The sequence below is a fragment of the Oncorhynchus mykiss genome, chromosome 25 (assembly GCF_057628025.1).
Source record: "Oncorhynchus mykiss isolate SJ-2025 chromosome 25, ASM5762802v1, whole genome shotgun sequence".
Lineage (NCBI taxonomy): Eukaryota > Metazoa > Chordata > Actinopteri > Salmoniformes > Salmonidae > Oncorhynchus > Oncorhynchus mykiss.
This window is the reverse complement of record NC_143046.1, coordinates 17242160-17256504: the sequence shown is the minus strand read 5'-3', so window position 1 is coordinate 17256504 and position 14345 is coordinate 17242160. Positions and strand designations below refer to the sequence as shown.

General features: G+C 42.6%; 1 protein-coding gene across 1 annotated transcript in view; it reads left to right on the top strand.

Moving 5' to 3' along the window:
- LOC110504389 (pro-neuregulin-2, membrane-bound isoform) overlaps positions 1–14345 on the top strand; it is a 63839-nt gene that overhangs the window by 32411 nt on the left and 17083 nt on the right. The window contains exons 2-3 of the mRNA XM_036970116.2: positions 13649–13811; positions 13996–14114. Of these exons, the coding sequence (XP_036826011.2) occupies positions 13649–13811; positions 13996–14114 (282 nt within the window). The remainder of the gene's footprint in view (positions 1–13648; positions 13812–13995; positions 14115–14345) is intronic.

The following is a 14345-nucleotide window of genomic DNA, read 5'->3' as shown; positions in this document are numbered from 1 at the left end:
ATAGAGAGAGAGAGGATCATTATAGAGAGGGTAGTATAGAGAGAGACAGTGAGAGAGGATCATTATGTAGAGGGTAGTATAGAGAGAGAGGCTCATTATGGAGAGGGTAGTATAGAGAGAGAGGATCATTATGGAGAGGGTAGAGTAGAGAGAGAGGATTATTATGGAGAGGGTAGAGTAGAGAGAGAGGCCTATTATGGAGAGGGTAGTATAGAGAGAGAGGATCATTATGGAGAGGGTAGAGTAGAGAGAGAGGCTCATTATTGAGAGGGTAGAGTAGAGAGAGAGGATATCATTATGTAGAGGATTGTATAGAGAGGATATCATAATGTAGAGGGTAGTATAGAGAGAGAGGATCATTATGGAGAGGGTAGTATAGAGAGAGGATTGTTTTTGAGAGGGTAGTGTGGAGAGAGAAAGTATAATTTTTGAGAGGGTAGTATAGAGAGAGAGATGATCATTATGGAAAGGGTAGTGTGGAGAGACAGATTATCATTATGGAGAGGGTAGTATAGAGAGAGAGAGGATCATTATGTAGAGGGTAGTATAGAGAGAGAGAGAGGATCATTATGGAGAGGATAGTATAGAGAGAGAGAGAGGGTCATTCTGTAGAGGGTAGTATAGAGAGAGAGAGGGTCATTATGTAGAGGGTAGTATAGAGAGAGTGTTGATCATTATGGAGAGGGTAGTATAGAGAGAGAGGGTCATTGTGGAGAGGGTAGAATAGAGAGAGAGAGGATATCATTATGTAGAGGATAGTATAGAGAGGATATCATTATGTAGAGGGTAGTATAGAGAGAGAGGTTCATTATGGATGGGGTTGTATAGAGAGAGGATCATTATGGAGAGGGTAGTATAGAGAGAGAGATGGTCATTATGTAGAGGGTAGAATAGAGAGAGATAGAGGATCATTATGTAGAGGGTGGTATAGAGAGAGAGAGTGAGAGAGGATCATTATGTAGAGGGTAGTATAGAGAGAGAGGATCATTATAGAGAGGGTAGTATAGAGAGAGAGAGTGAGAGAGGATCATTATGTAGAGGGTAGTATAGAGAGAGAGGCTCATTATGGAGAGGGTAGTATAGAGACAGATGGTCATTATGTCGAGGGTAGTATAGAGAGAGATAGAGGATCATTATGTAGAGGGTAGTATAGAGAGAGAGGTTCATTATGGAGGGGGTTGTATAGAGAGAGGATCATTATGGAGAGGGTAGTATAGAGAGAGAGATGGTCATTATGTAGAGGGTAGTATAGAGAGAGAGAGGATCATTATATAGAGGGTAGTATAGAGAGAGAGAGTGAGAGAGGATCATTATGTAGAGGGTAGTATAGAGAGAGAGAGGATCATTATAGAGAGGGTAGTATAGAGAGAGAGAGTGAGAGAGGATCATTATGTAGAGGGTAGTATAGAGAGAGAGAGGATCATTATGGAGAGGGTAGAGTAGAGAGAGAGGATATCATTATGTAGAGGATTGTATAGAGAGGATATCATAATGTAGAGGGTAGTATAGAGAGAGAGGATCATTATGGAGAGGGTAGTATAGAGAGAGGATTGTTTTTGAGAGGGTAGTGTGGAGAGAGAAAGTATAATTTTTGAGAGGGTAGTATAGAGAGAGAGATGATCATTATGGAAAGGGTAGTGTGGAGAGACAGATTATCATTATGGAGAGGGTAGTATAGAGAGAGAGAGGATCATTATGTAGAGGGTAGTATAGAGAGAGAGAGAGGATCATTATGGAGAGGATAGTATAGAGAGAGAGAGAGGGTCATTATGTAGAGGGTAGTATGGAGAGAGAGAGGATCATTATGGAGAAGGTTGTATAGAGAGAGGATCATTATGGAGAGGGTAGTATAAAGAGAGAGAGGATCATTATGGAGAGGGTAGTATAGAGAGAGAGAGGATCATTATGGAGAGGGTAGTATAAAGAGAGAGAGGATCATTATGGAGAGGGTAGTATAAAGAGAGAGAGGATCATTATGGAGAGGGTAATATAGAGAGAGAGTTGATCTTCATGGAGAGGGTAGTATAAAGAGAGAGAGGATCATTATGGAGAGGGTAGTATAGAGAGAGAGAGGATCATTATGGAGAGGGTAATATAGAGAGAGAGTTGATCTTTATGGAGAGGGTAGTATAGAGAGAGGGTCAATATGGAGAGAGTAGTATTGAGAGAGAGAGGATCATTATGGAGAGGGTATTATTGAGCGAGAGAGGATCATTATGGAGAGGGTAGTATAAAGAGAGAGAGGATCATTATGGAGAGGGTAGTATAGAGAGGGAGAGGATCATTATGGAGAGGGTAGTAAAAAGAGAGAGAGGATCATTATGGAGAGGGTAGTATAAAGAGAGAGAGGATCATTATGGAGAGGGTAGTGTAAAGAGAGAGGGGATCATTATGGAGAGGGTAGTATAAAGAGAGAGAGGATCATTATGGAGAGGGTAATATAGAGAGAGAGTTGATCTTTATGGAGAGGGTAGTATAGAGAGAGGGTCAATATGGAGAGAGTAGTATTGAGAGAGAGAGGATCATTATGGAGAGGGTATTATTGAGCGAGAGAGGATCATTATGGAGAGGGTAGTATTGAGAGAGAGAGGATCATTATGGAGAAGGTTGTATAGAGAGAGGATCATTATGGAGAGGGTAGTATAAAGAGAGAGAGGATCATTATGGAGAGGGTAGTATAGAGAGAGAGAGGATCATTATGGAGAGGGTAGTATAAAGAGAGAGAGGATCATTATGGAGAGGGTAGTATAAAGAGAGAGAGGATCATTATGGAGAGGGTAATATAGAGAGAGAGTTGATCTTTATGGAGAAGGTAGTATAAAGAGAGAGAGGATCATTATGGAGAGGGTAGTATAGAGAGAGAGAGGATCATTATGGAGAGGGTAATATAGAGAGAGAGTTGATCTTTATGGAGAGGGTAGTATAGAGAGAGGGTCAATATGGAGAGAGTAGTATTGAGAGAGAGAGGATCATTATGGAGAGGGTATTATTGAGCGAGAGAGGATCATTATGGAGAGGGTAGTATAAAGAGAGATAGGATCATTATGGAGAGGGTAGTATAGAGAGAGAGAGGATCATTATGGAGAGGGTAGTATAAAGAGAGAGAGGATCATTATGGAGAGGGTAGTATAAAGAGAGAGAGGATCATTATGGAGAGGGTAGTATAAAGAGAGAGAGGATCATTATGGAGAGGGTAGTATAAAGAGAGAGAGGATCATTATGGAGAGGGTAATATAGAGAGAGAGTTGATCTTTATGGAGAGGGTAGTATAGAGAGAGGGTCAATATGGAGAGAGTAGTATTGAGAGAGAGAGGATCATTATGGAGAGGGTATTATTGAGCGAGAGAGGATCATTATGGAGAGGGTAGTATTGAGAGAGAGAGGATCATTATGTAGAGGGTAGTATAGCGAGAGAGTGGATCATTATGGAGAGGGTAGTATAGAGAGAGAGAGTGAGAGAGGATCATTATGTAGAGGGTAGTATAGAGAGAAAGGTTCATTATGTAGAGGGTACTATAGAGAGAGAGAGGATCATTATGGAGAGGGTAGTATAGAGAGAGAGAGGATCATTATGGAGAGGGTAGTATAGAGAGAGGATCGTTTTTGAGAGGGTAGTATAGAGAGATATCATTATGTAGAGGGTAGTATAGAGAGAGAGGCTCATTATGGAGAGGGTAGTATAGAGAGAGAGGGTCAGTGTGGAGAGGGTAGAATAGAGAGAGAGGATATCATTATGTAGAGGACAGTATAGAGAGGATATCATTATGTAGAGGGTAGTATAGAGAGAGAGAGGATCATTATGGAGAGGGTAGTATAGCGAGAGAGAGGCTCATTATGGAGAGGGTAGTATAGAGAGAGGATCGTTTTTGAGAGGGTAGTATAGAGAGATATCATTATGTAGAGGGTAGTATAGAGAGAGAGAGGATCATTATAGAGAGGGTAGTATAGAGAGAGAGAGAGTGAGAGAGGATCATTATGTAGAGGGTAGTATAGAGAGAGAGAGAGAGGATCATTATAGAGAGGGTAGTATAGAGAGAGACAGTGAGAGAGGATCATTATGTAGAGGGTAGTATAGAGAGAGAGGCTCATTATGGAGAGGGTAGTATAGAGAGAGAGGATCATTATGGAGAGGGTAGAGTAGACAGAGAGGATCATTATGGAGAGGGTAGAGTAGAGAGAGAGGCTCATTATGGAGAGGGTAGTATAGAGAGAGAGGATCATTATGGAGAGGGTAGTATAGAGAGAGAGATGGTCATTATGTAGAGGGTAGTATAGAGAGAGAGAGAGAGGCTCATTATGGAGAGGGTAGTATAGAGAGAGAGAGGATCATTATGGAGAGGGTAGTATAGCGAGAGAGAGGATCATTATGGAGAGGGTAGTATAGAGAGAGGATTGTTTTTGAGAGGGTAGTATAGAGAGATATCATTAAGTAGAGGGTAGTATAGAGAGAGAGAGGATCATTATAGAGAGGGTAGTATAGAGAGAGAGAGTGAGAAAGGATCATTATGTAGAGGGTAGTATAGAGAGAGAGTCTCATTATGGAGAGGGTAGTATAGAGAGAGGATCATTATGGAGAGGGTAGTATACAGAGAGGATCATTATGGAGAGGGTAGTATAGAGAGAGGGTCATTATGTAGAGGGTTGTATAGAGAGAGAGAGGATCATTATGGAGAGGGTAGTATAGAGAGAGGATCATTATGTAGAGGGTAGTATAGAGAGAGAGAGGATCATTATGTAGAGGGTAGTATAGAAAGAGGATAATTATGTAGAGAGTAGTATGGAGAGAGAGAGGATCATTATGGAGAGGGTAGTATAGAGAGAGAGAGGATCATTATAGAGAGGGTAGTATAGAGAGAGAGAGAGTGAGAGAGGATCATTATGTAGAGGGTAGTATAGAGAGAGAGAGGATCATTATAGAGAGGGTAGTATAGAGATAGACAGTGAGAGAGGATCATTATGTAGAGGGTAGTATAGAGAGAGAGGCTCATTATGGAGAGGGTAGTATAGAGAGAGAGGATCATTATGGAGAGGGTAGAGTAGACAGAGAGGATCATTATGGAGAGGGTAGAGTAGAGAGAGAGGCTCATTATGGAGAGGGTAGTATAGAGAGAGAGGATCATTATGGAGAGGGTAGTATAGAGAGAGAGATGGTCATTATGTAGAGGGTAGTATAGAGAGAGAGAGAGAGGCTCATTATGGAGAGGGTAGTATAGAGAGAGAGAGGATCATTATGGAGAGGGTAGTATAGCGAGAGAGAGGATCATTATGGAGAGGGTAGTATAGAGAGAGGATCGTTTTTGAGAGGGTAGTATAGAGAGATATCATTAAGTAGAGGGTAGTATAGAGAGAGAGAGGATCATTATAGAGAGGGTAGTATAGAGAGAGAGAGTGAGAAAGGATCATTATGTAGAGGGTAGTATAGAGAGAGAGTCTCATTATGGAGAGGGTAGTATAGAGAGAGGATCATTATGGAGAGGGTAGTATACAGAGAGGATCATTATGGAGAGGGTAGTATAGAGAGAGGGTCATTATGTAGAGGGTTGTATAGAGAGAGAGAGGATCATTATGGAGAGGGTAGTATAGAGAGAGGATCATTATGTAGAGGGTAGTATAGAGAGAGAGAGGATCATTATGTAGAGGGTAGTATAGAAAGAGGATAATTATGTAGAGAGTAGTATGGAGAGAGAGAGGATCATTATGGAGAGGGTAGTATTGAGAGAGGGGATCATTGTAGAAAGAGAGAAGGCAAGATGGTGATGTAATAAGGAGGGCACTTTAACAACAGGGTTCGCTCTTGATTTTTTCTGAATTGTCGATGGACTGTATGTGTGTGTGTGTGTGTGTGTATTCCTGTGTGTACATGTGCATGCTTGCGTATGTCCACTTGTGTGTGTATGTGTGCAGCTATTCAATCACTATGCTGCTGTTGTCTCTTGTCAGTGGATTTCCTTTGTGCTCCCCTGCTCTGTCTCTTGTCAGTGGATTTTCGTTGTGCTCCCCTGCTGTTGTCTCTTGTCAGTGGATTTCCTTTGTGCTCCCCTGCTCTGGCTCTAGTCAGTGGATTTCCTTTGTGCTCCCCTGCTCTGGCTCTAGTCAGTGGATTTCCTTTGTGCTCCCCTGCTGTTGTCTCTTGTCAGTGGATTTCCTTTGTGCTCCCCTGCTGTTGTCTCTTGTCAGTGGATTTCCTTTGTGCTCCCCTGCTGTTGTCTCTTGTCAGTGGATTTCCTTTGTGCTCCCTTGCTGTTGTCTCTTGTCAGTGGATTTCCTTTGTGCTCCCCTGCTGTTGTCTCTTGTCAGTGGATTTCCTTTGTGCTCCCCTGCTGTTGTCTCTTGTCAGTGGATTTCCTTTGTGCTCCCCTGCTCTAGTTCTTGTCAGTGGATTTCCTTTGTGCTCCCCTGCTCTAGTTCTAGTCAGTGGATTTCCTTTGTGCTCCCCTGCTCTAGTTCTTGTCAGTGGATTTCCTTTCCCTGCTCTAGTTCTTGTCAGTGGATTTCCTTTCCCTGCTCTAGTTCTTGTCAGTGGATTTCCTTTCCCTGCTCTAGTTCTTGTCAGTGGATTTCCTTTGTGCTCCCCTGCTCTGGCTCTTGTCAGTGGATTTCCTTTGTGCTCCCCTGCTCTAGTTTTAGTCAGTGGATTTCCTTTGCCTGCTCTAGTTCTTGTCAGTGGATTTCCTTTGTGCTCCCCTGCTCTGACTCTAGTCAGTGGATTTCCTTTGTGCTCCCCTGCTCTGACTCTAGTCAGTGGATTTCCTTTGTGCTCCCCTGCTCTGACTCTAGTCAGTGGATTTCCTTTGTGCTCCCCTGCTCTAGTTCTAGTCAGTGGATTTCCTTTGTGCTCCCTTGCTCTGGCTCTAGTCAGTGGATTTCCTTTGTGCTCCCCTGCTCTAGTTCTTGTCAGTGGATTTCCTTTGTGCTCCCCTGCTCTGGCTCTTGTCAGTGGATTTCCTTTGTGCTCCCCTGCTGTTGTCTCTTGTCAGTGGATTTCCTTTGTGCTCCCCTGCTGTTGTCTCTTGTCAGTGGATTTCCTTTGTGCTCCCCTGCTCTAGTTCTTGTCAGTGGATTTCCTTTGTGCTCCCCTGCTCTGGCTCTTGTCAGTGGATTTCCTTTGTGCTCCCCTGCTCTAGTTTTAGTCAGTGGATTTCCTTTGCCTGCTCTAGTTCTTGTCAGTGGATTTCCTTTGTGCTCCCCTGCTCTGACTCTAGTCAGTGGATTTCCTTTGTGCTCCCCTGCTCTGACTCTAGTCAGTGGATTTCCTTTGTGCTCCCCTGCTCTGACTCTAGTCAGTGGATTTCCTTTGTGCTCCCCTGCTCTAGTTCTAGTCAGTGGATTTCCTTTGTGCTCCCTTGCTCTGGCTCTAGTCAGTGGATTTCCTTTGTGCTCCCCTGCTCTAGTTCTTGTCAGTGGATTTCCTTTGTGCTCCCCTGCTCTGGCTCTTGTCAGTGGATTTCCTTTGTGCTCCCCTGCTCTAGTTCTTGTCAGTGGATTTCCTTTGTGCTCCCCTGCTCTAGTTTTTGTCAGTGGATTTCCTTTGTGCTCCCCTACTCTAGTTCTTGTCAGTGGATTTCCTTTGTGCTCCCCTGCTCTAGTTCTTGTAATTGGATGTCCTTTGTGCTCCCCTGCTCTAGTTCTTGTCAGTGGATTTCCTTTGTGCTCCCCTGCTCTGATTCTAGTCAGTGGATTTCCTTTGTGCTCCCCTGCTCTAGTTCTTGTCAGTGGATTTCCTTTGTGCTCCCCTGCTCTGTCTCTTGTCAGTGGATTTCCTTTGTGCTCCCCTGCTCTGTCTCTTGTCAGTGGATTTCCTTTGTGCTCCCCTGCTCTGGCTCTTGTCAGTGGATTTCTTTTGTGCTCCCCTGCTCTGGCTCTAGTCAGTGGATTTCCTTTGTGCTCCCCTGCTCTGGCTCTAGTCAGTGGATTTCCTTTGTGCTCCCCTGCTCTGTCTCTTGTCAGTGGACTTTGGAACACCGTTTGGGTCTTTTCTAGTCAAAAAAGATACTCATCAAATAACACTATTTCACGCGTCAAATTAGCTTTTAATTTGAAATGTCAAATAACACAATTCTGTTGTAGAATGTTGTGTGTGCTGAATTTGCACGTGCAAGCAAAGCGCCACCGCTACGATCAGTAGCACTGTCAATGCTGTCAAAACAAACTGTCTGCAAACACCGGCCATGACATGTTTACAAATATCTTTCATACAAATGTTATTAGAACCTTCTGGGGTAGCTAGCTAGTTTTAGCGTGGTACCGTACTAGATAGCAGCCTGAAAACAATGACCAGTAGAAACTGCAGTATTCTTCAATATTATTAGCAATGATTTAGGAATCCATGTGAGGAAGTATTAGCTAGGTAGCCACTTGTTCTCCCATGAAAATAACTAGCTAGCCAGCTACCTAACCTTGTTTCCCAAAGCTAACGTTATAAGCAACCAGCTAGCTCCAGTGAGGCTTGACCAGACCGGGTTATGTAATGTGACTTGACTTTCCTATTTAAATAATGGTCAAATAAAAACAGTCTTGAAGAAGTCACCACATATGCGGAGCATTTGTTGGCTCCTTTTCCTTCACTCTGCGGTCCAACTCATCCCAAACCATCTCAATTTGGTTGAGGTCAGGGGATTGTGGAGGCCAGGTCATCTGATGCAGCACTCCATCACTCTCCTTCTTGGTCAAATAGCCCTTACACAGCCTGGAGGTCTGTTGGGTCATTATCCTGTTGAAAAACAAATGATAGTCCCACTAAGCCCAAACCAGATGGGATGGTGTTTCGCTGCAGAATGCTGTGGTAGCCATGCTGGTTAAGTGTGCCTTGAATTATAAATAAATCATAGACAGTGTCACCAGCAAAGCAGCCCTACACCATTACACTTCCTCCTCCTCCATGCTTTACGGTGGAAATACACATGTGGAGATGATCCGTTCACTCACACCATAACACCTCCTCCTCCATGCATTACGGTGGAAATACACATGTGGAGATGATCCGTTCACCCACACCGTGTCTCACAAAGACACAGCAGTTGGAACCAAAATGTGGACTCATCAGACCAAAGGACAAATATCCACTGGTCTAGAGTCCATTGCTCATTTTTCTTGGTCCAAGCAAGTCTCTTCTTCTTATTGGTGTCCTTTAGTAGTTTCTTTGCAGAAATTCGACAATGAAGGCCTAATTCACACATCCTCCCTTCAACAGTTGATGTTGAAATGTGTCTGTTACTTGAACTCTGTGAAGCATTCATTTGGGCTGCATTTTCTGAGGCTGGTAACTCTAATGAACTTATCCTCTGCAGCAGAGGTAACTCTTAAACATCAGACCTACAGGGATTCAGTCCACAGGAGGAAAAGTTCAGCAGGAGGGAAAACTGTGGAAGAGCTCAGGATGGGGAAAGCATGTTTCTGACCACACTGCGTGCTGGGGTCATAGACCAACTGAAACTGAAGTCCCGGGAATCAAGGCTGCTGATAGGCTGAACGAGATGTGGTGATAAGTATTTGGCATGACGTTGACCTATAAGACACTAAAAAAAGTGTGGGTCCTCTGAATAGGAGACTAAGCTGCCCGACTAGAACTAGCCATAAAGGATGGCTAGAATTGGCTCTCGAGTGGCGTAGTGGTCTAAGACACTGGCCGTTTAAAGAAATACACATAGTAGATTGACTGGTACAATAAATGTAGGTCATTTCACAGTTGTTTCAGAGTCCCGCAATAAGAGCTACGACGCTAATGTTCTGTAGGTGTTAAAACGGTGTGCATAGGCCACAGGAAGTAAACTGATACCGGACTGCACTCTAGTCAAAGAGTAATGACAGACACAGAAGCCCAGTCTAGGAGTTTCATGATGAAATCATTGATGAGAGTATATGGTTTGTGTACAGAGGAAGACAGGATCAAATATATATAAAATGAATACAATGTATAAACAATATGACATTAAACAGTAGTGGCAGCAATCTATACACAATAGACAATAAGAGAAAATTAACACACCATAAATCCTCTCAAGAGAATGAACATTACAGTTAAACCAACTGGTAGGCTAATTACATAAATGTACAAAATGGTAAGAGAACTGGTGAACAAAGTTATCCCTCTACATACAAATATATTGTATATACAGTGCCTTGCGAAAGTATTCGGCCCCCTTGAACTTTGCGACCTTTTGCCACATTTCAGGCTTCAAACATAAAGATATAAAACTGTATTTTTTTGTGAAGAATCAACAACAAGTGGGACACAATCATGAAGTGGAACGACATTTATTGGATATTTCAAACTTTTTTAACAAATCAAAAACTGAAAAATTGGGCGTGCAAAATTATTCAGCCCCCTTAAGTTAATACTTTGTAGCGCCACCTTTTGCTGCGATTACAGCTGTAAGTCGCTTGGGGTATGTCTCTATCAGTTTTGCACATCGAGAGACTGACATTTTTTCCCATTCCTCCTTGCAAAACAGCTCGAGCTCAGTGAGGTTGGATGGAGAGCATTTGTGAACAGCAGTTTTCAGTTCTTTCCACAGATTCTCGATTGGATTCAGGTCTGGACTTTGACTTGGCCATTCTAACACCTGGATATGTTTATTTTTGAACCATTCCATTGTAGATTTTGCTTTATGTTTTGGATCATTGTCTTGTTGGAAGACAAATCTCCGTCCCAGTCTCAGGTCTTTTGCAGACTCCATCAGGTTTTCTTCCAGAATGGTCCTGTATTTGGCTCCATCCATCTTCCCATCAATTTTAACCATCTTCCCTGTCCCTGCTGAAGAAAAGCAGACCCAAACCATGATGCTGCCACCACCATATTTGACAGTGGGGATGGTGTGTTCAGGGTGATGAGCTGTGTTACTTTTAGGCCAAACATAACGTTTTGCATTGTTGCCAAAAAGTTCAATTTTGGTTTCATCTGACCAGAGCACCTTCTTCCACATGTTTGGTGTGTCTCCCAGGTGGCTTGTGGCAAACTTTAAACAACACTTTTTATGGATATCTTTAAGAAATGGCTTTCTTCTTGCCACTCTTCCATAAAGGCCAGATTTGTGCAATATACGACTGATTGTTGTCCTATGGACAGAGTCTCCCACCTCAGCTGTAGATCTCTGCAGTTCATCCAGAGTGATCATAGGCCTCTTGGCTACATCTCTGATCAGTCTTCTCCTTGTATGAGCTGAAAGTTTAGAGGGACGGCCAGGTCTTGGTAGATTTGCAGTGGTCTGATACTCCTTCCATTTCAATATTATCGCTTGCACAGTGCTCCTTGGGATGTTTAAAGCTTGGGAAATCTTTTTGTATCCAAATCCGGCTTTAAACTTCTTCACAACAGTATCTCGGACCTGCCTGGTGTGTTCCTTGTTCTTCATGATGCTCTCTGCGCTTTTAACGGACCTCTGAGACTATCACAGTGCAGGTGCATTTATACGGAGACTTGATTACACACAGGTGGAATGTATTTATCATCATTAGTCATTTAGGTCAACATTGGATCATTCAGAGATCCTCACTGAACTTCTGGAGAGAGTTTGCTGCACTGAAAGTAAAGGGGCTGAATAATTTTGCACGCCCAATTTTTCAGTTTTTGATTTGTTAAAAAAGTTTGAAATATCCAATAAATGTCGTTCCACTTCATGATTGTGTCCCACTTGTTGTTGATTCTTCACAAAAAAATACAGTTTTATATCTTTATGTTTGAAGCCTGAAATGTGGCAAAAGGTCGCAAAGTTCAAGGGGGCCGAATACTTTCGCAAGGCACTGTACATGTAACAATAGCAACAGGAATATTATAAAATAAAGTATTTGTTCTGACTACATTTAGTCAAAAACGCACAAATATCCCTGCAAATGAAAACGATCTGATCTCCACGGAAGCCAACCGAACTGAGAAATACATTTCCTTTTTTATACTAACAAGTGGTTGCCATGGTGAATAATCCAATAGTAATTGGTAGGACACACGAAAGGAAACATCTAAGAGTTTACCGGAATCTCTACATTAAAATAAACACTTGTAGATCCATATAATGTCCATTAGAGGATTCTAAATTTATATCTAAGGGGCTTTTATACAGGTGTCACTGAGTAGACTGAAACCCCATGTCATTGATCCACAATCTATAGGTAAGGCTATACAGTGAAATAAGTATGCCCCCAATGCAATTCTAAAGTCAAATACATCCACAGGGTAATTTCAACAGATTTTTGTCAAATTCACAAATGATTGTCTTTTGTTGAAATTATATAAAAACATTAAAAACTTGTTAAGCATGTTCTATTCCATTATGGCGCTATTTGTTTTCATTTGCATCACTTTCAGTGGGAGACTTTTATTTTGAAGGCGAACCGCAAATTACACTATTGTGGCTAATCCTTATTGTGTCTAGCTTCACATAGGTGGATTCGACAATCATTTATCAAATGAGCACAGTGTTATAAATTAGGGATATTTTAGATTATGACACCTAGCTAGATAGTTAGTTAGCTAACTATAGCTACTGAAACCGATTATCTTGTTTTGCTATGTTTTTGGGGAAGAACAAATTTAGCATGCATCAGCTAGCTACCTTTTTTTATGACCAGCACTGTCCCAGAGCTTGGCGAAGTGTGTCTGGTGCACTAAACAAAACTTTACCAGCACCATAGTACACATATCGGTGAACTGCTGTGACATGCCAAATACGACTGAGAGTGTAATTAATGTGCATAACTGCGTGTTAAATGATTATGTGAGGTGCAGTCATATTCAGCTCCTGATTGGTCAACAGGCTCATATGACGCTCAAACAGTGTTATTTGATGTGTATCTTTTTTGACATGAAAAGACCCAAATGGTGTTCCATAGTGGACTTCTTTTGTGCTCTTCTGCTCTGGCTCATGTCAGCGTTGCAGGCTCTTATATTTTTAAGGGGAAGAGAGTGAGGGTCTCCAGAGATTCACACTGTGCCAGTTGATGGCAGAGCGAGGTTGGAAAACACAGCACTCCTTATCAAAGCTCTACTGCAGAGGCTAGCTAGAAAAGCTTTAACTCCTCAAAATGCGTTCCTCTCTTTTTAAAGAGACAAAGAAATGCGAAAGGCGAAAACTGACTCTCCAGGATTCAGTCCAGTGTTAGTGTATACTGAGCTGCTCTGTAACGGAGGTGGTTTGGAGTGTGTCAAGAGCCCATGTCAAAACGTCAGCTGGGATCAGGGTTCACCTGGGGTACTGCAGTTGATGAACAAATAATGTTAGCCTTGTTTCTAACTTTTCCCTCTATCCTTCTTTTTAACTCTCTCCCTACCCATCTCTCTCTTTGTCTCTCTCTCTCTCAATTCAGTTTATTTCAAAGGGCTTTATTGGCATGGGAAACATATGTTTACATTGCCAAAGCAAGTGAAATAGATAATTAACAAAAGTAAAATAAACAATTAAAAATTAACTGTAACACTCACAGAAGTTCTAAAGGAACAGAGACATTTCATTATCTCTCTCTGTCTCTCTCTCTCTCTCTCTCTCTGTGTGTGTGTGTGTCTCTTGCTCTCTCTCTCTCTCTCTCTTTCTCTCTCTGTGTGTGCGTCTCTCTCCGCTCCCTCTCTCTTTGTGTGTGTCCCTCTCTCTCTCTCTCTCTCTCTCTCTCTCTCTCTCTCTCTCTCTCTCTCTCTCTCTCTCTGTGTCTCTCTCCTTAGCTGCGGCCCCTAAGTTGCGGCCGATGCGGGGCCAGTCTCTAAGGGAGGGGGAGAGACTGTATCTCAAGTGTGAGGCGTCAGGGAACCCCAGCCCCTCCTTCCAGTGGTACAAAGATGGCCGAGAGCTCCAGAGGGGAAAAGACGTCAAAATCAAGACCAATAAGTGAGTCTCAGAGACCGGCCAACCTCCAGTCACACATTCACACACAGCAAAGGCAAGAGGTTCCAAAAAATATTCTATAGACTCTTGTTTCTGTTTTGAACTACCATTCATATTGACTCAAAGGAATCACTCGCACTCCATGTGTCTCTCTCTCTCGCCTCTCTCCCTCGCTCATTTTCTGCAGAAAAAATTCCAAGGTCCAGATCAACCGAGCAAGGCTGGAGGATTCTGGGAACTACACGTGTGTGGTTGAGAACACGCTGGGCCAAGAAAACACTACGAGCGGCATCAGCATCCAGAGCCGTGAGTCCACAGACACACCATCCCCACTCTGCAGTATGACTTTCACACTCTTTCCACCTTCACTAACTACCACAGACTCTGTTTTCCTTGACAACCACCATACTCTTTCTATCTTCCTTAGTTACCACCATGTTCATTCTCTCTTTCTTGACATCCACCATGGCAACGTTCTTTCCCTTTCTTCCTTAGTAACTATTTATTAACCCTCTCCGTAGTGACCTCTACACTTTC